Source organism: Balaenoptera acutorostrata, chromosome 21 (genome assembly GCF_949987535.1).
Source record: "Balaenoptera acutorostrata chromosome 21, mBalAcu1.1, whole genome shotgun sequence".
Lineage (NCBI taxonomy): Eukaryota > Metazoa > Chordata > Mammalia > Artiodactyla > Balaenopteridae > Balaenoptera > Balaenoptera acutorostrata.
Window position 1 is genome coordinate 30,114,316 of NC_080084.1, and position 20,088 is coordinate 30,134,403.

At 38.1% G+C, this 20,088-nt stretch overlaps 1 protein-coding gene across 1 annotated transcript in view; it reads right to left on the reverse strand.

Moving 5' to 3' along the window:
- CSMD1 (CUB and Sushi multiple domains 1) overlaps window positions 1-20,088 on the reverse strand; it is a 1,828,277-nt gene that overhangs the window by 185,272 nt on the left and 1,622,917 nt on the right. Inside the window, exons 34-37 of the mRNA XM_057537433.1 lie at window positions 18,218-18,421; window positions 17,089-17,213; window positions 16,627-16,723; window positions 8,874-8,978 (exon numbers count right to left, since the gene is read on the reverse strand). Coding sequence (XP_057393416.1) covers window positions 8,874-8,978; window positions 16,627-16,723; window positions 17,089-17,213; window positions 18,218-18,421 — 531 coding nt within the window. The remainder of the gene's footprint in view (window positions 1-8,873; window positions 8,979-16,626; window positions 16,724-17,088; window positions 17,214-18,217; window positions 18,422-20,088) is intronic.

A 20,088-nucleotide genomic window follows, 5' to 3' on the forward strand; every position in this document is an offset into this window, starting at 1 on the left:
AGGGATTAAGTAGTTTATATTGCACCTTTCACTAAAATTTAATACTTGTTAAAATGCCAAAACATCACTGTTAGGAGAAAAGTTTTAATCAGTTACCAGTTTTTTGTGTGTATTACATTCAACCCCAAATAAATCTGGGATTCTCTTGTTACCCACCAAACAAAGTTCTGTTACTACTGAATGCCCAGAATAGTCTTGTAAGAGAGACTTCACATTACCAGAAGGGTATCTGGAACATTCTGTGATGTTAGGTAGAAGTCAAGATATACAAGACTTTAAACTCTTCCATGGTCCTTGGTGCAATTAGAACTTGGTATGAAATGAGGAAGACATGAATTATCAATTGATGTTAATGAAAGCAATTTTAATAGGAAGCAGGAGTTGAAAGGGTCTCAGGAGATTCTTTGAAATAAAAGCACTTAGATAAATTTTATGGATCAACAAATGATTGATATAGAGTTAAATACAAGAAGATAACTTCATTACACCCCTGAATGGACACAGTTTACAGGATGCCCACTCCGGTGGAGGTACAGCGCTGTCTTCCGTGGATGCACAAGATGAAATCTCCATAAATGCACCCAGGGGTATATGAGGTGTTATCTTGTCCAACCTTTCATTTCCCGTGATTTTTACTCATGCCCGCCATTCAAGTTGAGAAACCTTATTAGTATTATTAATATAGTATTAAAGTGTCATTAAAACATGCATTAATAATTTGCATGTATTTATAAGGATTACTGTAATTGCAGAGGGCTATTTCAAGCTGTCAGTCTTCAACTATGATAACATCTCACTAAAAATGTGTAGTACTTTTCATTTCAAAAACTTAAGGCATTTTCCAGAATTTTAATCCTCATTACATACTTCCTTCTGAGTGCCTGTTTTGAAATGAGTCCACAAAGGAAATGAAATGTAGTACTTACTTGATCACTGAAAACAAACAGAATGCAAGTATTTTAAAAGCACATCCATAATAAACATAGCTTTATAGTGATAATATTCTGTTGACCATCAGCTTAGACCCCTGCAGGAATTAATGCAGTTCACTATACTATGTTCTCACCATTATATCAAAAACTGACATATGATTGTCATATAAAGTTCACTTCTGAATTTTCTAGAAAACCTTTTTTGAGTACAACTTCAATTGTAAATTATAAGTACGTTTTAGAATACAGACAAGCAAGGAACTTATCTCTTTTAATTACTGCATTTTCATTTTTTTAAAGATAATTAAATAAATTCTATTTCCTTTTTTCGCTTTTATTGCCAGAAATTTAAAGCTAAATTTAGTGCCTAACAATACCAATTATTTTAATATAGGGGGCTAGTATATTTATATCTTTCCCTTTAGTTTAGTTGCCTTTTAAAATTTTCTTTCTTTTAATACTTTCTTTGTTGTATACTTATTTTTATTTTAAGTTGCACCAAATACTTGAAGAATGGACAGGTTATCTTTTTTTCTAATCTATTTTTTATTCATCTGAGTATTTATCGTTTGAGTGAGATCTTATAAAATTCATGCTATATAATGCTATATAATATTATTTTTCATTATACACATAACTACAAATTAAATACATATGAAAAGGACTTCATCATGTATAATAAGTTTTGAACTTGTACTTGAAATACTACTACTATATTACAGTCAGCTCTAGGTCAAATAATATTTGAGAAAAAATTTAAGTCTGATAATAGTAAAATACTTTATATTTATTTTATAATAATCATTTTAACTAATGACAATTAATACACCGAACTTGCAAGCATGCTAAAATGTGAAAAAAACCTCCATTTGACTCTACCTTGTAAAGGATAAGCATTCATTTCAAACAATGAAAGAGTTACTATATTTACTTTTCTCTGAAATTTTTGTTTTTTCATAATAACTACAAATCACTAATTCAAACTCCTCTCTTTTTTCAGAATAAATATATTGTAAATGTGTTACTGCAATATTATTGTCTTTTTATAAAAAAAAAAAAATATTGTCTCTTTCTCTCTCTTACACGAGGCTGTCATGGCCATAGCTTACATGTTCCAGGCTCTGACCCATCTGCATAATGTTCTGTATTAAAGGGCCAGAGTCTTAGACATGGGAGAATGGCTTCCGCATCAGACCATGTCCTCTGCTGGGCTACTGTTTAAGAGTAGAATAGCTAACTTTCTGCTTTGTAAGACATCTGAAATTCACACTGCACAGTAGCTTCTCTATTTCACTTGCCTTCCAGGGGTCAAATGTCATATCTCATAGACTCTAGAAATATTTTGTTAACTCCAATGGGTTTCCCAGTAGAGAGTGTGAGAGGAAAAAGGTCTCAACAAAGACAGTGAAATAAAAAAAACTTTCATATATAGAATTATTTTGGTGCTGTTTGGACTCAGTGCCATATATCAGCACTAAATAGGCTTGAATAATTGCAGAAGCCTTTCACTTGAGGTCAAACACACTCATTGGGTTTATGACATTAATCCGGCATGGATGCCATTCGATGAGGTCTTATATGGTTCCCTGCAGACCCAGAAATTAAGTACCTTCCAACATAGCAAGACAGAACTATGTGTAAGCTCAGGCACAATACCAGTCTAATTTAATAAAGAAGGTTTTAGTAATGTAAAGTGTGACTATTAAACAAGCACTGCTATGTGTAAAACTAGAGATAAGTAGTTTCTATTTCAAGCAACCTCTAAAGGGAGATTGTCTCAACTAGATGGGTTTATTCTGCTAATAATGTATTTGTAATGTAAATATATATTACATTTAATTCTATATAATTTATCTGTAAATATCTCTGAATTTGTTCACAGTTATGAAGAAACCTATCTCACTACTTTAAAGTTACGTGTACTAGATAGATAGATGATAGTTATAGATAGATGGATAGATAATTTTGTTTAAAAACTGGACATTCAAGAAAAGTTTCTCTATGGTTAATCTAAATAAATAATTTTAGTATTCATCCAGCCTTGAACTAGAGCAATTTTAAAACCCATAAAAAGACTTCCACTTCTACTTGGGATATAGAAATCTGTAAAATACAACCTCACTCCCACTTTAACAATGAGAAAAATCTGAACTATAAAATCATAACCTTTCTTGAACTCATCAGGGAGCTGAGGTTTCAGGTACCCAGGTGACATCAGTTCCAAAGGATTAGCGCCTACAAGGAGAGGGAGGACACACAAACTGTCACTGTGACAGATCACAGGAGAGAAAGGACCAACTCACACACAGGCAATGACACATCAGCTATCGTTTTAGCAAATGGCCCGTACCTGAGCATGGGTCTCCAGTAGCTCAGGGCCCCAGACAGAGGGGAGTCTGCCCTTCCTTCCACATGCCTCCATTGACTAATTAAGAGAGATACTGGGGGCATGGTAGGAGCCTGGAGTGAGCCTCTCCCTTACCACCACCAAATATCAATGTTTCTGTGGAGAGGGGCATGAAATCCGATGCACTTCCCGAACCCTTTCACTTTTAGGAAACAAAAGTGTTAAACCACTGGGGGAAGAGCAGCAAAAACTGTTCCCTCCAGGGCACAGGAAAAGGGGCACTGCAGCTTGGAGAAAGGTGTACGAAAAAAGAAAGTCTACATGTGGGGTGTGGCAGGAAAGCCAGTATGAGCTTAAGACGCTATATCAGCACCAAGACCGTGCTCTTCTAGCACTAGGGAACAGTCAGCAAACGCTCCTCAAAGACCAACCACAGGTAGACCCTGATGACCTTGGGAGGGGGGGCAAGAATGCTGAGAACACCCTACCCCACTCTGTGCAGACTCTCAAGGTTTGACTTAGGCTGGAAGAGAATCACAGAGCAACTCTGACTCCAGTGTAAGCTTAACACAGAGTGACAAGCAACAGCGTCTACTACTGGGGGAGATGCCACCTCTTTTGAAAAGGTGTTTAGGGAGGACTGACAGCTCAGAGTGGAGTAATGACACTGAGAAAAAGCCCCCAGTTAGGCACTTGGCAGTGCCAGCTCACCACTGAGGAATTTGATGCTCTGAAAGTAACCATAGCGACAACAAAACTCAAACCCAGTGCAACTACTGATGCAACAGGCTAACAAAAGTGGTGCCCATTCCCAGGCACAAATATTAACCGCAATCTCTATGGTTCTACTCATGGTGTCCACCTTTAATAAAATATTCAAGAAATAACAACCCTTTGCCTAGAGATGAAGTAAGTAACCAGACTCTGCATACTCATATAGTGGAAATATAAGACAGGGATATTAAATATAAAAAATATGTTAAAAGATCTAGTGGAAAAGATAGCATGCATGAAGAGATGGAGTAATTACTGACGAGAGACAATAATTATAAGAAAGAATCAAGTGGAAATTCAAGGGGCAAAACACAATATCAGAGATGAAGAATTATTTCAATAGACTCATTAGCAGACTTAACACAGCTGAGGAAAGATTCAGAGAATCAAAGGTTAATAGCAACTACATAAACTGGAACACAAAGAAAAAAGAGTGAATAAAACAGAACTGAGGAACAAGGACTGTGATACAATATCAACAGGCCTGATATGTAATTAGAGTCCCAAGAGAAACAGGAAAAGAGAATGGGGGAAAAGAAATATTTGTAATGATAATGGTCAACAATTTTTCATAAATACTAAAAGACATCAAACTTTAGATCCAAGAATATAAGTGTACCCTGAACAGGATGAATATCAAGCGCATGCGTACGTGTGCACACACACACACACACACACACACACACACACAAATCCATCTAGACATACCATAGTCTACCTGATGAAAATAAAGAAAAATTCTTAAAGGAAGCCAGAGAACAGGGACAAATGCATAGCCATAAGAAATACAGCTTACTTCTCATCACAAACTATGAAATAAGAAGACAATGAAGTGGCATTTTTAACATACCGAAAAGAACTTACAACCCAGATTTCTACACCCAGCCAAAATATCTTTCAAAAATGAAGGTAAAATGATGACTTTCAGAAAAACAAAAGCTGGGAGAATTCATTGTCTGCAGACCTGCACTAGAAGAAGAGTCAAAAGGAGTTCTTCAGACAGAAAAATTTTAGACAGAAACTTGGATTCACCCAAAGAAATAAAGAGCTCCAAAGATGCTAAAAACAGGTAAATATAAAATATTTAGTTTTCTCATTTTTATCCACTCTGAAAGATCAATATCTAAAGCAAAAACAATAAAAATGTTTTGTGGGCTTTATAACATGTAAAAATAATACGTAAGACAATAATAACATAAAGGATGGAAAGAGGAAATTAGAAGTATATGCCTGTAAGTTTCACTACCCATTAAGTGACATAATATTATTTGCAGGTAAGCTGTGTTACATTAAAGATGCATATTTTAAACTTGTCTAGGGAGACCATTAACATTTTTAAGAGTTTATCTAATAAGTCCATAGTGGAGATAAACTGAAGCAATAAAAAGACTCAGTTAAACCAAAAGCTGTCAGGAAAAGAGGGAAAAAATCAACAAGATACAAATAGGATCAGTACAAACACTCCAACAGGGCTCATGTGTTTAATCTTATTTGTCCTCCTCCCACCAAATTCCACTGAAATAAAGTTGTTTATAAATATTTACGTATACAATTGGCCTCTGTATCCATGGGTTCTGAATCTGTTGATTCAACCAACCACGGTTCAAAAATTTTTGAAAAAACACATTCCAGAAAGTTCCAAAAAGCAAAACTTGAATTTGACGCAGGTTGGCAACAATTGACATAGTATTTCCTTTCTATTTACAACTATTTATGTAGCATTTACATCATATTAGTTATTATAAGTAATCTAGAGATGATTTAAAGTAAATGAGAGAATGTGCATAGGTTAGGTGTAAATGCGACAGCATTTCATTTAAGGGACCAGAGAACCTGTGGATTCTGGTATCCATGAGGGGAGTCGGTGGGGGGGGGGGTTCCTGGAGCCAGTGCCCCACGGATACTGAGGCAAGACTGTATATATTGTTTCATGTTGAATCCAAGAACAGTTACTGCCATATTGTTCCCCAGGAGCAGGTTCCACGCTATATACCTCAAGGTCAGATTTCGTATTTTCCAAGATAAACCAACATCATCATCGTTCCCATATCTATAATTTAAAGTTCCCAGAAATCTAAAGTTTTCGTTTGGTTCTTTTTCTTCAGATCGGAGCTCAGAGCAAGAGTGAGGCTTGTATCCTTCTGCTGCCTAACTCAAGTTTCCAATCAAGTCCAATAATATAAAAGCTGGCTAGATGGCTACAGGCTTGTATGAAGCATTCAAAGATGCTGGTCTTTTGACCTTTTAGCTGGATCGTACAAGATCACAGAGAATCTAGATCACACATACCACACCGGACCTCCTGGGAATCACTTTCGCTATCATTAATATTTTACAACTCATCCCTTCAGATAAAGTGTTTGTTTTTTGTTTGAGAAGTTCCTATCAGTGTTTGTTTGGAAATATGGACCGTTACAATTAACAGGGCCTAGCCTTCACCTCCATATGCGAAAACTCAGACTCCTCAGATGGAAGCAGGCGTGGACTTGCCATACAGCTCAGGTTTTAGGGCCAGAGCTGGATCTAGAACTGGATCTAGAACTGGATCTCCAAGACTGACTCCTAAGCTTCTTTATCTTCCACATGCCATTCAGCTACTAGTGACAGGTGGTGTCACCACCTGTAAAGAAGTGCAGTCTGTGTGCTCTTTCTGATTGGACAGTTGGGATATTTGGACAGGTGCTCAGTAAACTGCATTTGTGATGAAACACATCTGTGTCTACCTGTGTTCATTCTGTAAGTCGTTAGCAGTCTGACTCTGACCTGGGCAGGCTGAACACATGTGAGGTTCTGTTCCTTCTCCTTTAAAAACTGAGCATACCTCAGAAATGGTGTTTTTTGAGGACAAATGAGTAAGCAGCCGTAACACGTTTAGGGCAGGACCAGGCATAAATGTGTGCTTGTTGTTTTTACTATTATTACATGGATACTTATTGTAGCAAAAATTCTGAATTTAGAGACATGTGGATTGGCAATACACATTTTAAGGTTGATGCAAAAATATGTTAATAGATTAAGAATATTAGATAATCTTTTGAAAACTTACTTCAACAGTCCTTCTGCTGTTTAGTGTTCACCTTAATAAGATTAATTCTACCAACACTTTGTATAATCCAAATTTTAAACTGACACAAAGAATTAGAACAGAGAAATGACTGCCTCTAAGTACATGGAAGGTAATGCCATGAACCTCAGAATGCTGTTAGCGTCCGAAAACAACCACTCCGAAAAGAAAATCACAAATGAAAACGTAGCATTCCGTGTGGCCAAGTAAAAACTAAATACATTAAGTAATGAAACAAGGCCTTAAGATTCTTGAACAAGATTAATTTCAGTAAGAAATATGTTCATCTCTCTTTTAATGAATTTTATCAGCTGAGAATAAAGTGAAATGTAGGTAATTACTATATTGTTGGAGCTGAAGTCTGTGTAAGTACACAGATAATCATACACAGTAATTATAGACTAATTATTTTACTAGCACCTCTTTCTATAAGGAGTGAGTGAAGAGCCAGAAGCCACAAGATAACTTTGAGAGGAAGAAATAAGCACATTCATCAATTCTAACACTGCTAAAAATATTAGTGAATTTATTAACACTATCATAAATAAGGTTTATAGTTTCGTATCTACAGATGTTCACAAAATGTATCAAAGTAGCAGATTTTTCCAGACATATCCTACATAAATAGCATCCATAGTATCATTTTACGCTGTCACTAAAGTAGTCCTATTCAAATAAATTGGAATAAACTTGCATACAAATGTCTGTAATAAGTAGGGAAATTTAACCGGAATGCGAAACAGCCCTGTCATTTGTGTCTGGTTCAGAATATTTATCATCAGCTGGAAACCTGGCCTTTCAAAAACATGCATGCATTTACATCCCAGCAAACTGTTTATTTCAATTCAAAGGATCACTTATTAAAGCTTATCCATGTATTTGCTTATTTGCAACTGCTTATTAAAGGAGATGAATATCAACATTAAGCATTTTTAGTGCTTGAAAACATGTCCTAAAATAAACTTTACTCTCATTGGAAATTCTTATTTCACTTTTATAAGGTTTACCTGCATAATCAAACGCCAAAGAAGATTTGTGAATTTGACCTTTGTCATCCCATTTATCAGACTATTAACTCAGTCTCACATCCATTTTTAAAAGGTTAGCATCTACTTTGCATTACCTTCTTCCAATTAAAATGAATAATACACAAAGGCAGGCACTAAAGTGGCTGCTCTTTGCGAGTCTGATTCTACCAGCCTCTGAGACTAGAAATAGAAAGGGCTTATGACCACAGTCTATTTGGAAATTATGACTTTCTACATTTTTGGAAACTTACATGAATATCTGCTATCACTCACAAGAAAACTAGTAATATTACAAATGGTTATTTTGTACTTTTTTAACACAAACAACCTGAAAGCATAGTCGATGTTTTATCTAATTATTCCAGATGCTAAATTCTTCATTTCCCTATTGTCTTTCATAATATAATTATAATATATAATAAAAATATAGTTCAATATATTATAATTATATATATTATATTATAAATATATAATATATATTATAAATTATAATATAAATTATATTATAAATTGTTATATTATAAACATTATAATTGTTATAAAATTATATAACATTAACAGTAACATAGTTCATAGAGATCGGTTTTGTAACACCCAAGTTCGTGGAACTTCCAAACATAGTTTTAGAATAAAATTTCACTGTGTACTAAGGGCAGGGATCTATTTTCCCTTTAAGAAAATTACTCAATATCCCAGTGAAAGCCAGATGCAGAAACGGGTGACCTTACTTTTGTATTCCAGGTGGAAGCCAGCAGCTGCCACGCTGATATCCGACTGGAAATGCAGGTAGAGTTGATTGGATGTGCTGTTGAGCAGTGCTGGCACCGTGGTACCTGTGAGAAGTGATGCAGGTTGAGCTTTAACATCAGTGATGCGTTCACTCTTCGCATTATAAAATCAGTAAGAATATCATACTAAGTGATATATGTTAGAGAAAGACAAATGTTATAGGATATCACTTATATGTGAAATCTAAAATATAATACAAATGAATCTATTTACAAAACAGAAACAGACTCACAGGCATAGAAAACAAACTCATGGTTACCTAAGGGGAGAGGGAGGGAGGGAGGGATGGATAAATTAAGAGTTTGGGATTAGTAGATGCACACCGCTGTATATAAAATAGATAAACACAAGGATTTACTGTAGAGCACAGGGACTATATTCATTAACTTGTAATAACTTATAATAACTTATAATTTTCAGATTATAATGGAAAAATCATCTGAAAATATATACATATTTAACAGAATCACTTTGCTGCACACCTGAAACACAATGTTTTAAGTCAACTATACTTCAAAAAAAGTCACTGAGGATATTTGTTTAGGTTTACAGATCCCTTTAACTTGTCTGATCGTCACATATTTAACTCAAGTATTGGCTTTGATGGTTATACTTTTAGCCACTCTCTTCTTCCAGGTCCAGTAAGAAATTCCACGTTTTCTTTGCCCTCCTCAGGCAGATGTCACATCTCTTTATCATATCAGTGAAAACACACAAATTTTTATGCTTTACCATCCATTTGATTCTTCACATTGCTTTTTTTTATCAACATAACCATTTGCTTTTTTTTTTTTTACTTGTCATGAACAAGGGGACAAAGTCTCAACATGCAAGTCGTACGGAGGTTGGGGAAGCAGTTAGACTGTAGATCTGATGCAATATATTATCCAGAAGAGGTTGCTTTTGACTATATATTCTCTTCTCTATCCCTGTGTGACTCGTACTGAATAATGTTCTGAGGTCTGCAAATGATTTCAATGAAACACACATGGAAAGGAAAATACAGGTTTATTTTACATAATGCCTCGTTTAATTAAAATGTTCTAACCTACATTATAGCAGCTGACAAATCAGGAGATTTAGTGATGCTGAGGACCAGGGTGACAAAAAAGCCATGGTACCCAAGGTGCCGAGGAAACGCACGTGTTCATCAGCCAGAAGTGTAAAACGTGTGGTCGGAATGTATTATAATATGGGAAAACAATAAGCTAGCTTAAATCCCTTTTTACCTAAAGGGTACATGCTTGATATTCTACTGTATTCAAATCATTCTCTGAATAAGTACACACTTTCTATATGTGAAGGAAATATCCATCACGTAAAACTCATCATGGTGCAGGCAAATTACTAGATGAAGATGATGCTAACATATAAAGAAAGAAATATAACTTTAAATAACAAAACAAGGAAATAAACTGATAATTATCCAAGACAGATGAAGAATATTGCAAGGATAATATCCTTTGTCACCCTTCACTCTCTGCTTAAATGATTCTAAGATCCTCTGACAGCTGTAATTAAACCAATGACTCCAGGTAAGGACTCCAGCCATCCGTCCCATCACTTGGTTGTCAAAGGCTCTTGGAAGATGATGTGAACACAACTCAACTCATAATCATCCCTGCAGAGCCTGGCTGACCTCCTGTGTCCTCACGTCCATCCACACTGTTAACACCCACTGAAGTCCTCCCATCAGAGGTCCCCTCCCTCTCCGTGACCTGTGCTGCCCTACAGGCAGCCATCAGGCCCTAACGAGCCAGCCTCCTCCATCCTTCTTGGTTTCACTCACTCCATCCCTCCATCTTTACCACCGTCATCCCAGCACAAGCCACCACTGCTATTACCCAGGATGAGGGGATAGTACCGCACTCCTAACTTGTTTCCTGAATCTACTGTTGCCTCAATGCAATTCATTCTCCACTCAGGAGTCTGAAAGCTCTTTTTAAGGTGGACACATGATTATGTCATGTTACAGTTCTCCTAGATTCCTGGTCATCTTAGGATAAAATTTCAGCCTCCTTGATTTGACCTAAAGACCCTGCCTGATCTAACTACTACCTGCATTTCTAGCTGCTTCTCACTACTCTATTTCACAACTCATTTTCCCGTTCAAGGTGTTCCCATAATCGTAGCCTGGGTTGCTCTTTCCCTCTCCTCTATCCATTTTGCCTTTCTTATTCCTACTCATTCAAAAATCTCCACTCTTCTCAAACTAAGCCTCTTACTTATTCATTCAATAAATACGTGTTTACCAGCCAGATGAGCCTCTCCACACAAATCAATTACTTTCTGACCTGGTGCAAAGCAGAGATTCCCCTGATTAGGATAGAGCCTCAAAGACTTGAACTTCATTAAATACTTAAGGACGATGGGCAGACTGATGTTGCCGTACAGAATATGGAAGCGCCAAGGTTCCCATCGGTCTGCTACTCCTCATGTTCACAGCAGTCGCCACTTACAGCTCTTGTCTGAAATAGCCACCACTGATTTTCAAAGTTCTTTCTGCCTTCTCCCTGCACAGTCCTTATTCTGCACACAAAATAATTTTTTTACAAAGAATGCATAATTCTTACAAATTTCATTTCTAGACATGGGTACAAGAGATGTATTTTATTAAAATTCCAAATCAACTTCAATATGCTTTGAGGATTCCTCCTGCGAAATGTCATTATTGGGGATGCCCTCCCTGCCCCAGGATGGTAAACAGTCCCAGACTTGTGGGTTCTCTGTTTTTTACTTCCCATGGGCTCATTCCCCAAGCTCACACGATCCCTTGGATCCCAGGAGTTCCAAGGCCTTTGACAGATGCTCTCGGCCTTTCTAAGTGCATCAGGCTACCACCGTCCTTCTGAGGTCCTGCCACCTCCATGTGACCCTGCAGGAATTCAATGATAACTTAAATTCCCAGAGGGAGCCCAGGCCTGGGGAACTCTCTAACCGTCTTTACTGTCAGTCTCCTCAAGCACTTCATCACCGCCCCCTCTGCTTTCAAAAGCTGAGATTCTTGCAAGAGCAGAGGGAGGAGAGGGTTTTCTCCATCTAGGCCAAGGCACAAGCAAAGACCTGGCTCTCTCATGGAATGAGGGTGGGAAAAATACCAGTGGAGTGAGATGCAAATAACACCCCAATAAAATATCCTATTCCAAATGCCAATGAGTTTTTACTGATTCCTAAAAATATATTCTAAAAATATACTAAGGACTTCTTGACCTTGGATCAGCATGTAGAGTCTCTTAAAAACTCTTTGGGTTTATAGTTTCACCCTCAGTTTGAAGATGTGCTTTAACTAGTAATGCGTATACTGACTGTGTCTTTGGCCAATCAGTATAAAGAGTGTTACTAGACTGTTTTGGAAGAAGAACAGTGATAAATGGAGGACAAAAGAAAACACCAGGTCCACTCCTTGAAGACTCTGTGTGTGTGTGTGGGCGCATGTGTATGCCCACACGTGTGTAAATTCTTTGGAAGCTGGATTCCCCACTTGAGATTTGGGGGGTGTCTCAATCCATTTCCCCTGCCTACCAAGGTGGGGCTGTCTCTGGGAGGTGGGGGTCTTTTCGGAGCAGAACCGTTAGCATACAATTCACTATAAGACACTCTTAATGTTTGCTGAATGATAAACATTTAGAAAATGACCTTGGTTTGTTATCTGACCTTTGTTATCTGACCTTGGTTTGTTATCTGACCTTGGTTTGATGGATGAAGATAGATAGATAGATAGATACATACATACATAGACTTTGTGTTATCTGACCTTGGTTTGATGGATGAAGACAGATACATACATACATACATAGACTTTTTTTAATTGCACAGTCATGGAGGGGGAAACATAGCCTATTCCTTCTGGTCGGCAGACACATATAAAGAGAGATTATTCCTTGAAACTAATTAATAGCTAATGGAGTGCAGATAGGGGAATGTTGCAAAGTGACCTTAAGACAAGAAGGAGACATCCACCAAAAACTCCAGTTTTAACCCATTTTTGTTCAAATTGTATTACGTTTGCTGTCCTCTCACTCATGTATTATTTCTGTATATTTGGATAATGTCTGCAGAAAGAACAATGTTATCTAACCAGGTAAGTTTTAATTATAGCACCTGTACTACTTTCTGCCTGGTTTTACCTGTAACTTCAGGTCATCGGTGTATTTAATAGCCTCCAGCCCCCAGTCAAGTCATTTCCACACACAGGTACTCAACACACACTTTTGACTTTTTGTTTATCTTCCCTAACTGTGTTACAGTGGAATCAGAAAAACTGCTTCCACTCCCGACTCTGACACAAATCAGTTCTGTCACTGAAAACATCTGAATATGTTCTAATTCTGTAAAATAAAGATAATAGTACATCCCTTATATGTGAGTCCTACATGTGCTGTGTGTGTGAAAGTGCTCTGTGGATTATCACGTCCCGTCTAAATGTTATTAATTGCAGCAAGTAAATTCACGAACGACAGTACTGTTTGTACTTCTGTGATGAAATGTAGTCATTTGTTTTCCTATGAAAGATGCTGGATCTCAATGCCCCAGGTGGCCTATGAGGCGTGCTGGGCGCGCTGGGAGGGCGCTAGGCGGCCGGCACCTGCCTCGGCCACAGAGAGCCCCGCCCTGCGCGTCCCTGCAGGGGCTCCCGCTTAGGGCTCCGCTCACAATGGACTCTCAGAAGCTTATTCCCACCGTTCAAAGTGCAACTGAGAGAGTTTTAAAAACTGTTGCCACAGGCAGAATACTTTTGATCGCATTGTCTCACTGTGACCTAGATAGAACCGCCCACACAGAAAGCTGAGAAATTGCATTACAGCTCTGCAGACTCCACTCGCAGCACACGGATATTTACTTTCCCTTAATCCCGATTGTCAGCTACAAATTGGTATGAATTTTGCTCTGTCTTATCCACTTAAAATTTATAAGCTGTCTGCTTCCCAAAACGATTTTAAATGGCTTACAATGTGAGTCCTACATACACATGGCTATCCAGACAGGAAAGGAAAATCAGAAACTTGAATTTATTCAAGAAGTCAGTCAATCATTTTTCCGGAAATATGTACCTCTAACAACTACCCATTCTTGTTTGTTTTCAGTCAACAACTAACTTTTAAAATGGGTTCAGATTCTCCTCTGTAAATATTTTGAAAGTATCATAGGAACAAAAAAGTGTAAAACATATTTTAAACATTTTAAAACATATTCAGATTTCATGGCTGACGTGTCATTTCTTCCATATAAAGTTAAAAAAAGACTCCTTTTAAAATATTTTAAATAATTTTTAACTTAAAATTGCAAATATAGTACAGAAAACTCCCATATACCCACTATCTGGCCATATATTACATAATAATGATATCTATGTCTATGTTTCCACAATATATATGTGTGTAAAATTATTTTATTCTAAACCCTCTGTGAGCAAGTTGTAGACATGATGACTCATTTCTTATAAAAACTCACTGTGCATTTCTTCAAACAGAGCAGTTCTAAAAAAAACCCAAAAACAAAGACAAAAAAATCTAACACAGATGCAACAGTACCATGTATTCTACAGAAATCACTGGAATTTCGATAATCTGCCAATAATGGGTTTTCTAGCAAAAGTACTCCATCCATGATTACTTCCCTTCAGTTTTTTTTGTCTGGAATAGTTTCTTAGTCTTTCTTTCCCTTTCATGAACTTGATACTTTTGAAAGACACAAGCCACTTTTTGTGTGTAAAATATTTTTCAAAATCTATTTTTATTTTAGAAAATTATAATTCAAAAAATTATTTTTACAAATTATACCATGATAAAACTTAATAAAAATTGCTCATGTGAAATATTTTTCTTTAACATTTTATAAATTAATCAAATGCATGCCTGAAAGGATTTGTGGTTGTTGTTGCTTACATAGGGGGTTCTCACGATTTTAGTATTATATCAATATACATTTAAGCTGAGACTACACTCGAACGTAAGTTTAGAAAATGGCATTACCAAACATTGGGAGTGAGTAGTTTAAAAAAAACAAAACAAAACATGCAGGGCTGCTGTGCAGTAATAAATCAGATGTTTTCACTGCCGTAAGTCTCAGTGCAGCCAAACTTCAAAACCAGTCCTCCAAAAAAGATGAAGGCATTTAATAAAATGATTTTTCTTTAGCAACATAACCTCCAAAGAGAATGTCTGATGTTCTCTGTGACTAGATTCAGATGGTGATGCATTTTTGGCAAGAATATCAAAATGTGATGCTGTATTCTTCAGAGGTCACCATATTTGCTGGCTCTCAGGGGTGTGAGGGAGCTGCCTTGGGATGCTTCCAGAGGCTAATTCAGGGCACTTCCTCTCAAACTCAGCTTTTAGTGACATCATGCTGGTTGTTTGAAATCAGCCCTGGTGGGGGTATTCACACACCACAGCAACTGCAATTCTAAGCCAAATCAAGCTTTTTTGTTCATATGTTTGTTTTGAGAGCAGGTTTATCAGTTCACCAATGCACAGGTGTCCTGATACTGGAGATCTTAACATGACTGCCTGAGGAAGGTGGTGTCTGCCAGGCTTCTCGACTCTTGAGTTACTTCTTTCCTCCTTTGCAGTGAATGAGGACTAGGTGGGGAGACGCACTGAGACTGTGGCTCTCTGTTCCTCACCGAAATCTCACACACTAGTTTTAGCATTCACTGATGTTCCAATGTGAGTCATTTACTGTCCTAATGGTTGCCAAACGGTGATTCTCTAATTCCATCTCCTTCTAGATTTATTAGTTTGGATCCTGCAAGGGAAGGCTTTCTCTTTCACTCATTCCGTCCACGCATGTATCTATTTACATCAGTATGGATCCATACATTTCTATTTTATACGAAATGGTTCCTCATGTGTGCTTTTCCCATCAGAGCCTTGGAGTCAGCAACTCCCCAAGAAGCACTAGCTCCTTTAAGGGAGAATGGTATGTAAAGTGATACCTAGAAACCTAGAATTGGGTATGAGGTGGGTTCATGGCTACTGGGGTTATTGTTTTACACCTCTCAAAAGACAGAGGTAGGAAATACGTACACACACACACACATCCACATCCACACGTATATTTTCCTCTATGCCTACAGCTATCCATATGAAGACCATGAGTTCACACCAATATCTCGAATTCAAATCCGTCACAACCAGCTCCATGCCAGCCTTCCTCATTTCCATGTTTCCAACTCCCTTCTCAGTCATTGAGAAAGCCAGTTCACATCGTCCTCCATTTGTTTACTTATGTTCTCAGTTCTCACGTGTGTCCCCAACCTTCCATCTGTACCCCTACCCCCTTGCTCCACCACCTCCTTACGTGGTCCCCAATTGTGCCAAACACGTCCAACACGCATATGAGAAAAGGAAAATCAGCCAATCTGAAGTTCATCCCCCCCGCCTCACACAATTAACTTCAGTGAGACACCCTGTTGGGTCCACAGGGTAATAACCCACTCTTTCTTCCCAGCTCGGGGGTCCGACAAAGTGACCCGCTGCCTTCACATCAGCCCTCCTGCTCATGGACGACAAAGCTTTCTCCTTCACACCTGCGTTTTGGTGCTCTTGTTCTAAGACTCCCAACACTAGAGAAACTGTTATGTATATAGAAGAGCCTCCGAGAGAAATGTCAGCATTGAGTGTTCTCTTGCAGTTTGCCAGTGTCTGATGATTCCGATTCACAGAAACAAGGGGGTCAGTGCCATCTTACCTGAAAAACTTCCTAGTCTCGGTGCAGTCACATCACCGCCGTCGTAGATCTCAAGAGAGTCCCAGTTCTGCTCGGTGGCAAAACTGATGACTTGAATCTACCAAACAATAATAGTAACTTAATATTTATTTTTTGCTTAATAAAATTAGACTAGTCCAATAGGGTTTTCATGAAATTAAAACTATACATGTAAGAGAATAGCGAAACCAAGGAAAATAGATCATGGAAGTGACATCCAAAAACTTCTACAAATAGCATTTCTGATAGATTTTATTCTAAAAGTCTATCATTTTTATTTCAAATGCAGAAATATGATTAGAAACACTCTGTAGAAATGGTAAGAAAAGAGAAACAGGTTATGGTTTATGTATTTAGAATAACCAATACAAAAAGGGGAAAAAAAGAAAGGAAAAACCCATGGACACAAGCTTTGTTAGTAGATTCTGGGCTTTGAGAACTTACCTGAATTCCTGATCCCTCTGTAACTATGATCTTCCATATACAGTTTAAGTTGTTACCATACGGTTCAGGGTAGCCAGGGGATAAAATTGTACCTCTCCGTTGAGTGAAATTGCCACTGCAGGGGACTAAAAGACAAACCCATATTTAGTAAAAATAAAGTACAGTGAAGAACAACATTAATTTTGTACTTAGTGTTCTTTCACTGTGTGATCAGCTATTAAGAGATATTTTACATGGACTATGTTACTTTAACTGGCATTTTTAGCCAAGGTCAAATTTAGTCTGTTCTCTTTTTTTTTTAACATCTTTATTGGAGTATAATTGCTTTACAATGGTGTGTTAGTTTCTGTTTTATAACAAAGTGAATCAGCTATACATATACATATACCCCCATATCTCCTCCCTCTTGTGTCTCCCTCCCACCTAGTCTGTTCTCTTTTAAATGATCGATACCATAGATTATGATCCACTATGCTGCTAAGTCTCAGGCACTGTCTAACGATGTCATCTCTGAAGTGAATTCTGTTTAGAGTAACTGATCTACTACAATTTAAGAAGCTCTGCAGAGTTTTCTATACGCAGACACACAACCCAAAATGATATTAATGGCATTTATGAGCAAATCCAGAGAGGAGAAGAGACGCTTAAAATGCACAGATGAATTCAAGTGCTAAATCATGATTGCACTGGAGGTTCTTACACAAAATGAAGCAAATAAACTATAACTAACAATGGCATTGTTATTCAGGCTGCGTTAACCTATTACTTTTCAGACTTTCATCAGCACCAATTTATTAAAAGGGCATTACACAAGTAATATAACAAATCAACACTGTAGTGATTTTTCCCCCAAATGAAATTATGTTGTATACCCATGGCTTGAGACGGCATACTTGATAAGCATCGAGAAGGAAAACATGTTTCATACTTGTTAATCTGATGAGTTGCTCCATGCAACAATAAGTTTTAGGGTTTGGCTGCTACTCAATTATTTCTGATAACCTGCCCTTTAAATAGGTCTGGAGCATGGGTCAGTTCATGTGGACTGAAGCGCAGCTCTTTAGTGCTGCTGTGGACCCGGGATGGAGGACCACGTGCAAGTTATCCCGCCTTAGGGACACACACTTACCTACGCAGCTTGGGATTGTGTCATTCCACTGAGCGAGAGCGTTGGGCACGGACTGACAGCGGATGGCCATGGAGCCCTGGAGTAGGTATCCCGGGTTACACTCAAAGCGAACGATGGAGCCTGCTGAAAACTCCAAACCAATTCTCCTCCCATATCTGGGCTCGGGGACAGAGCTGCACTGGGTGTCACTGGTCCGAGGAACAGCTAGAGGCAAGACACACAACACAACCATCTGCATGTGCATCGTGAAGCCACGATATTTCCTTGAAAATAGAATTTAAGATGAGTCTAGAAAGAATTTATGTTAATGTGGAAATTAATAATGCCTTTCACAGTCTCTGTAGGGGACGATTTAGGGAGCACTTTCACATCTACACGCATCTTCATGTCAACCCTGAGGACCACCTTGTATTCCCATTTCTGACGAGGAAAACATGACATATGGAGAATTAGTGCTTTATGAGGACTGAGTGACATTCATGCATTTACAATTAATTAAGCACCCAGATCATTGCGCCAGTGATCATGAGATGACTAAGAACTTGTACTTATCCTCGAGGACCTCAGACTCTAGTAAGAAAAGTTGTTACATAAAGGATTATTTATAAATGGCCATGGTGATTTAATAGCAAAATTAAAAATAGAACTACCATATGATCCAGCAATCCCACTTCTGGGTATTTATCTGAAGGAAATGAAATCACTATCCTGGAGAGATATCTGCACCACCATGTACATAACAGCATTATTTGCCATAGCCTAGCTATGGAAACAACCTCCATGTCCACCAATGGATAAATAATATCATACATACAATGGAATATTATTCGGCCATTTAGAAAGGAAGGAAATCCTGCCATTTGCAACAACATGGATGGACCCATAGGACATTACGCTAAGTGGAATAACCTGTCACAGAAGGACAAATGCCGCATGGTCCCACGCACGTGAAGCAATTAAGAGAGACAAACTTATAGAAGCAGAGAGCAGACGGTGCCTGCCAGGAGCTAGGGGAGCGGCAAGTGCGGAGCTGCTGTTAAACAGGTATAAAGTTTGTCATGTAAGACGCCCAAGTCCTAAAGATCTGCCATACAAAGCTGTGCCTATAGTTAATGGCGCTGTATTATGCACTGCTAATTTTAAACAACATAATCCGTTCATTTTAAACAATGATTTAAAGGATTTAACCTGAGAAGGTAAATCTCATGTTACCATTATTTAAAAAACCCCACATACCACAGGAAAATGTACAATTAAACAATTCATTCTGTACAGAAAGACTTGGGAGGGAACAGAGGGGAATGGGAGTTTGCACCACGGTCTGAGAGGAGAGCTGGTAATAAGACCCAGCCGATGGCCTCATTCCCAGGGGTCTTCCCATTGGACCAGCGATTCTCCGAGGTGGGACGTGGGGATGGGAGAGCAGTTTGGGGCTGGAGGGAGTGCTGACACTTCCCCAGCGTGTCTAATATTATAACTGTCTGTTTGGAAATGAAAAGAAGAGACTATACAGCAAAGAACAAAGTTTAATAATAGATTCCAGCTGGTGGGGACATCATTTGGCCTGAAGGTTGTGAGAAAGATAATGAGGTGCTCTGACGCTGACAGCTGGTTGCTGCCCGGCCGGAGAGCTGGCTGTCCTCCTGTTGACCACACAATCTCTGAGGCCACTGCCTGTTCATGACCACAAGCAATATCGGGGACACTACGCAAGCCACAGAAGAGAACAGAAATTCCCCTCCAGACGAACATGAATCATGACCTCTACTAATCACAGTTGCAGCCCTGCTCTGTTCCTTCTACACCCGACATAAAAACAAAGATGCCCATCGTCACAGTGAACCCGACAGCGTTGAATCCAAAGCAAAATC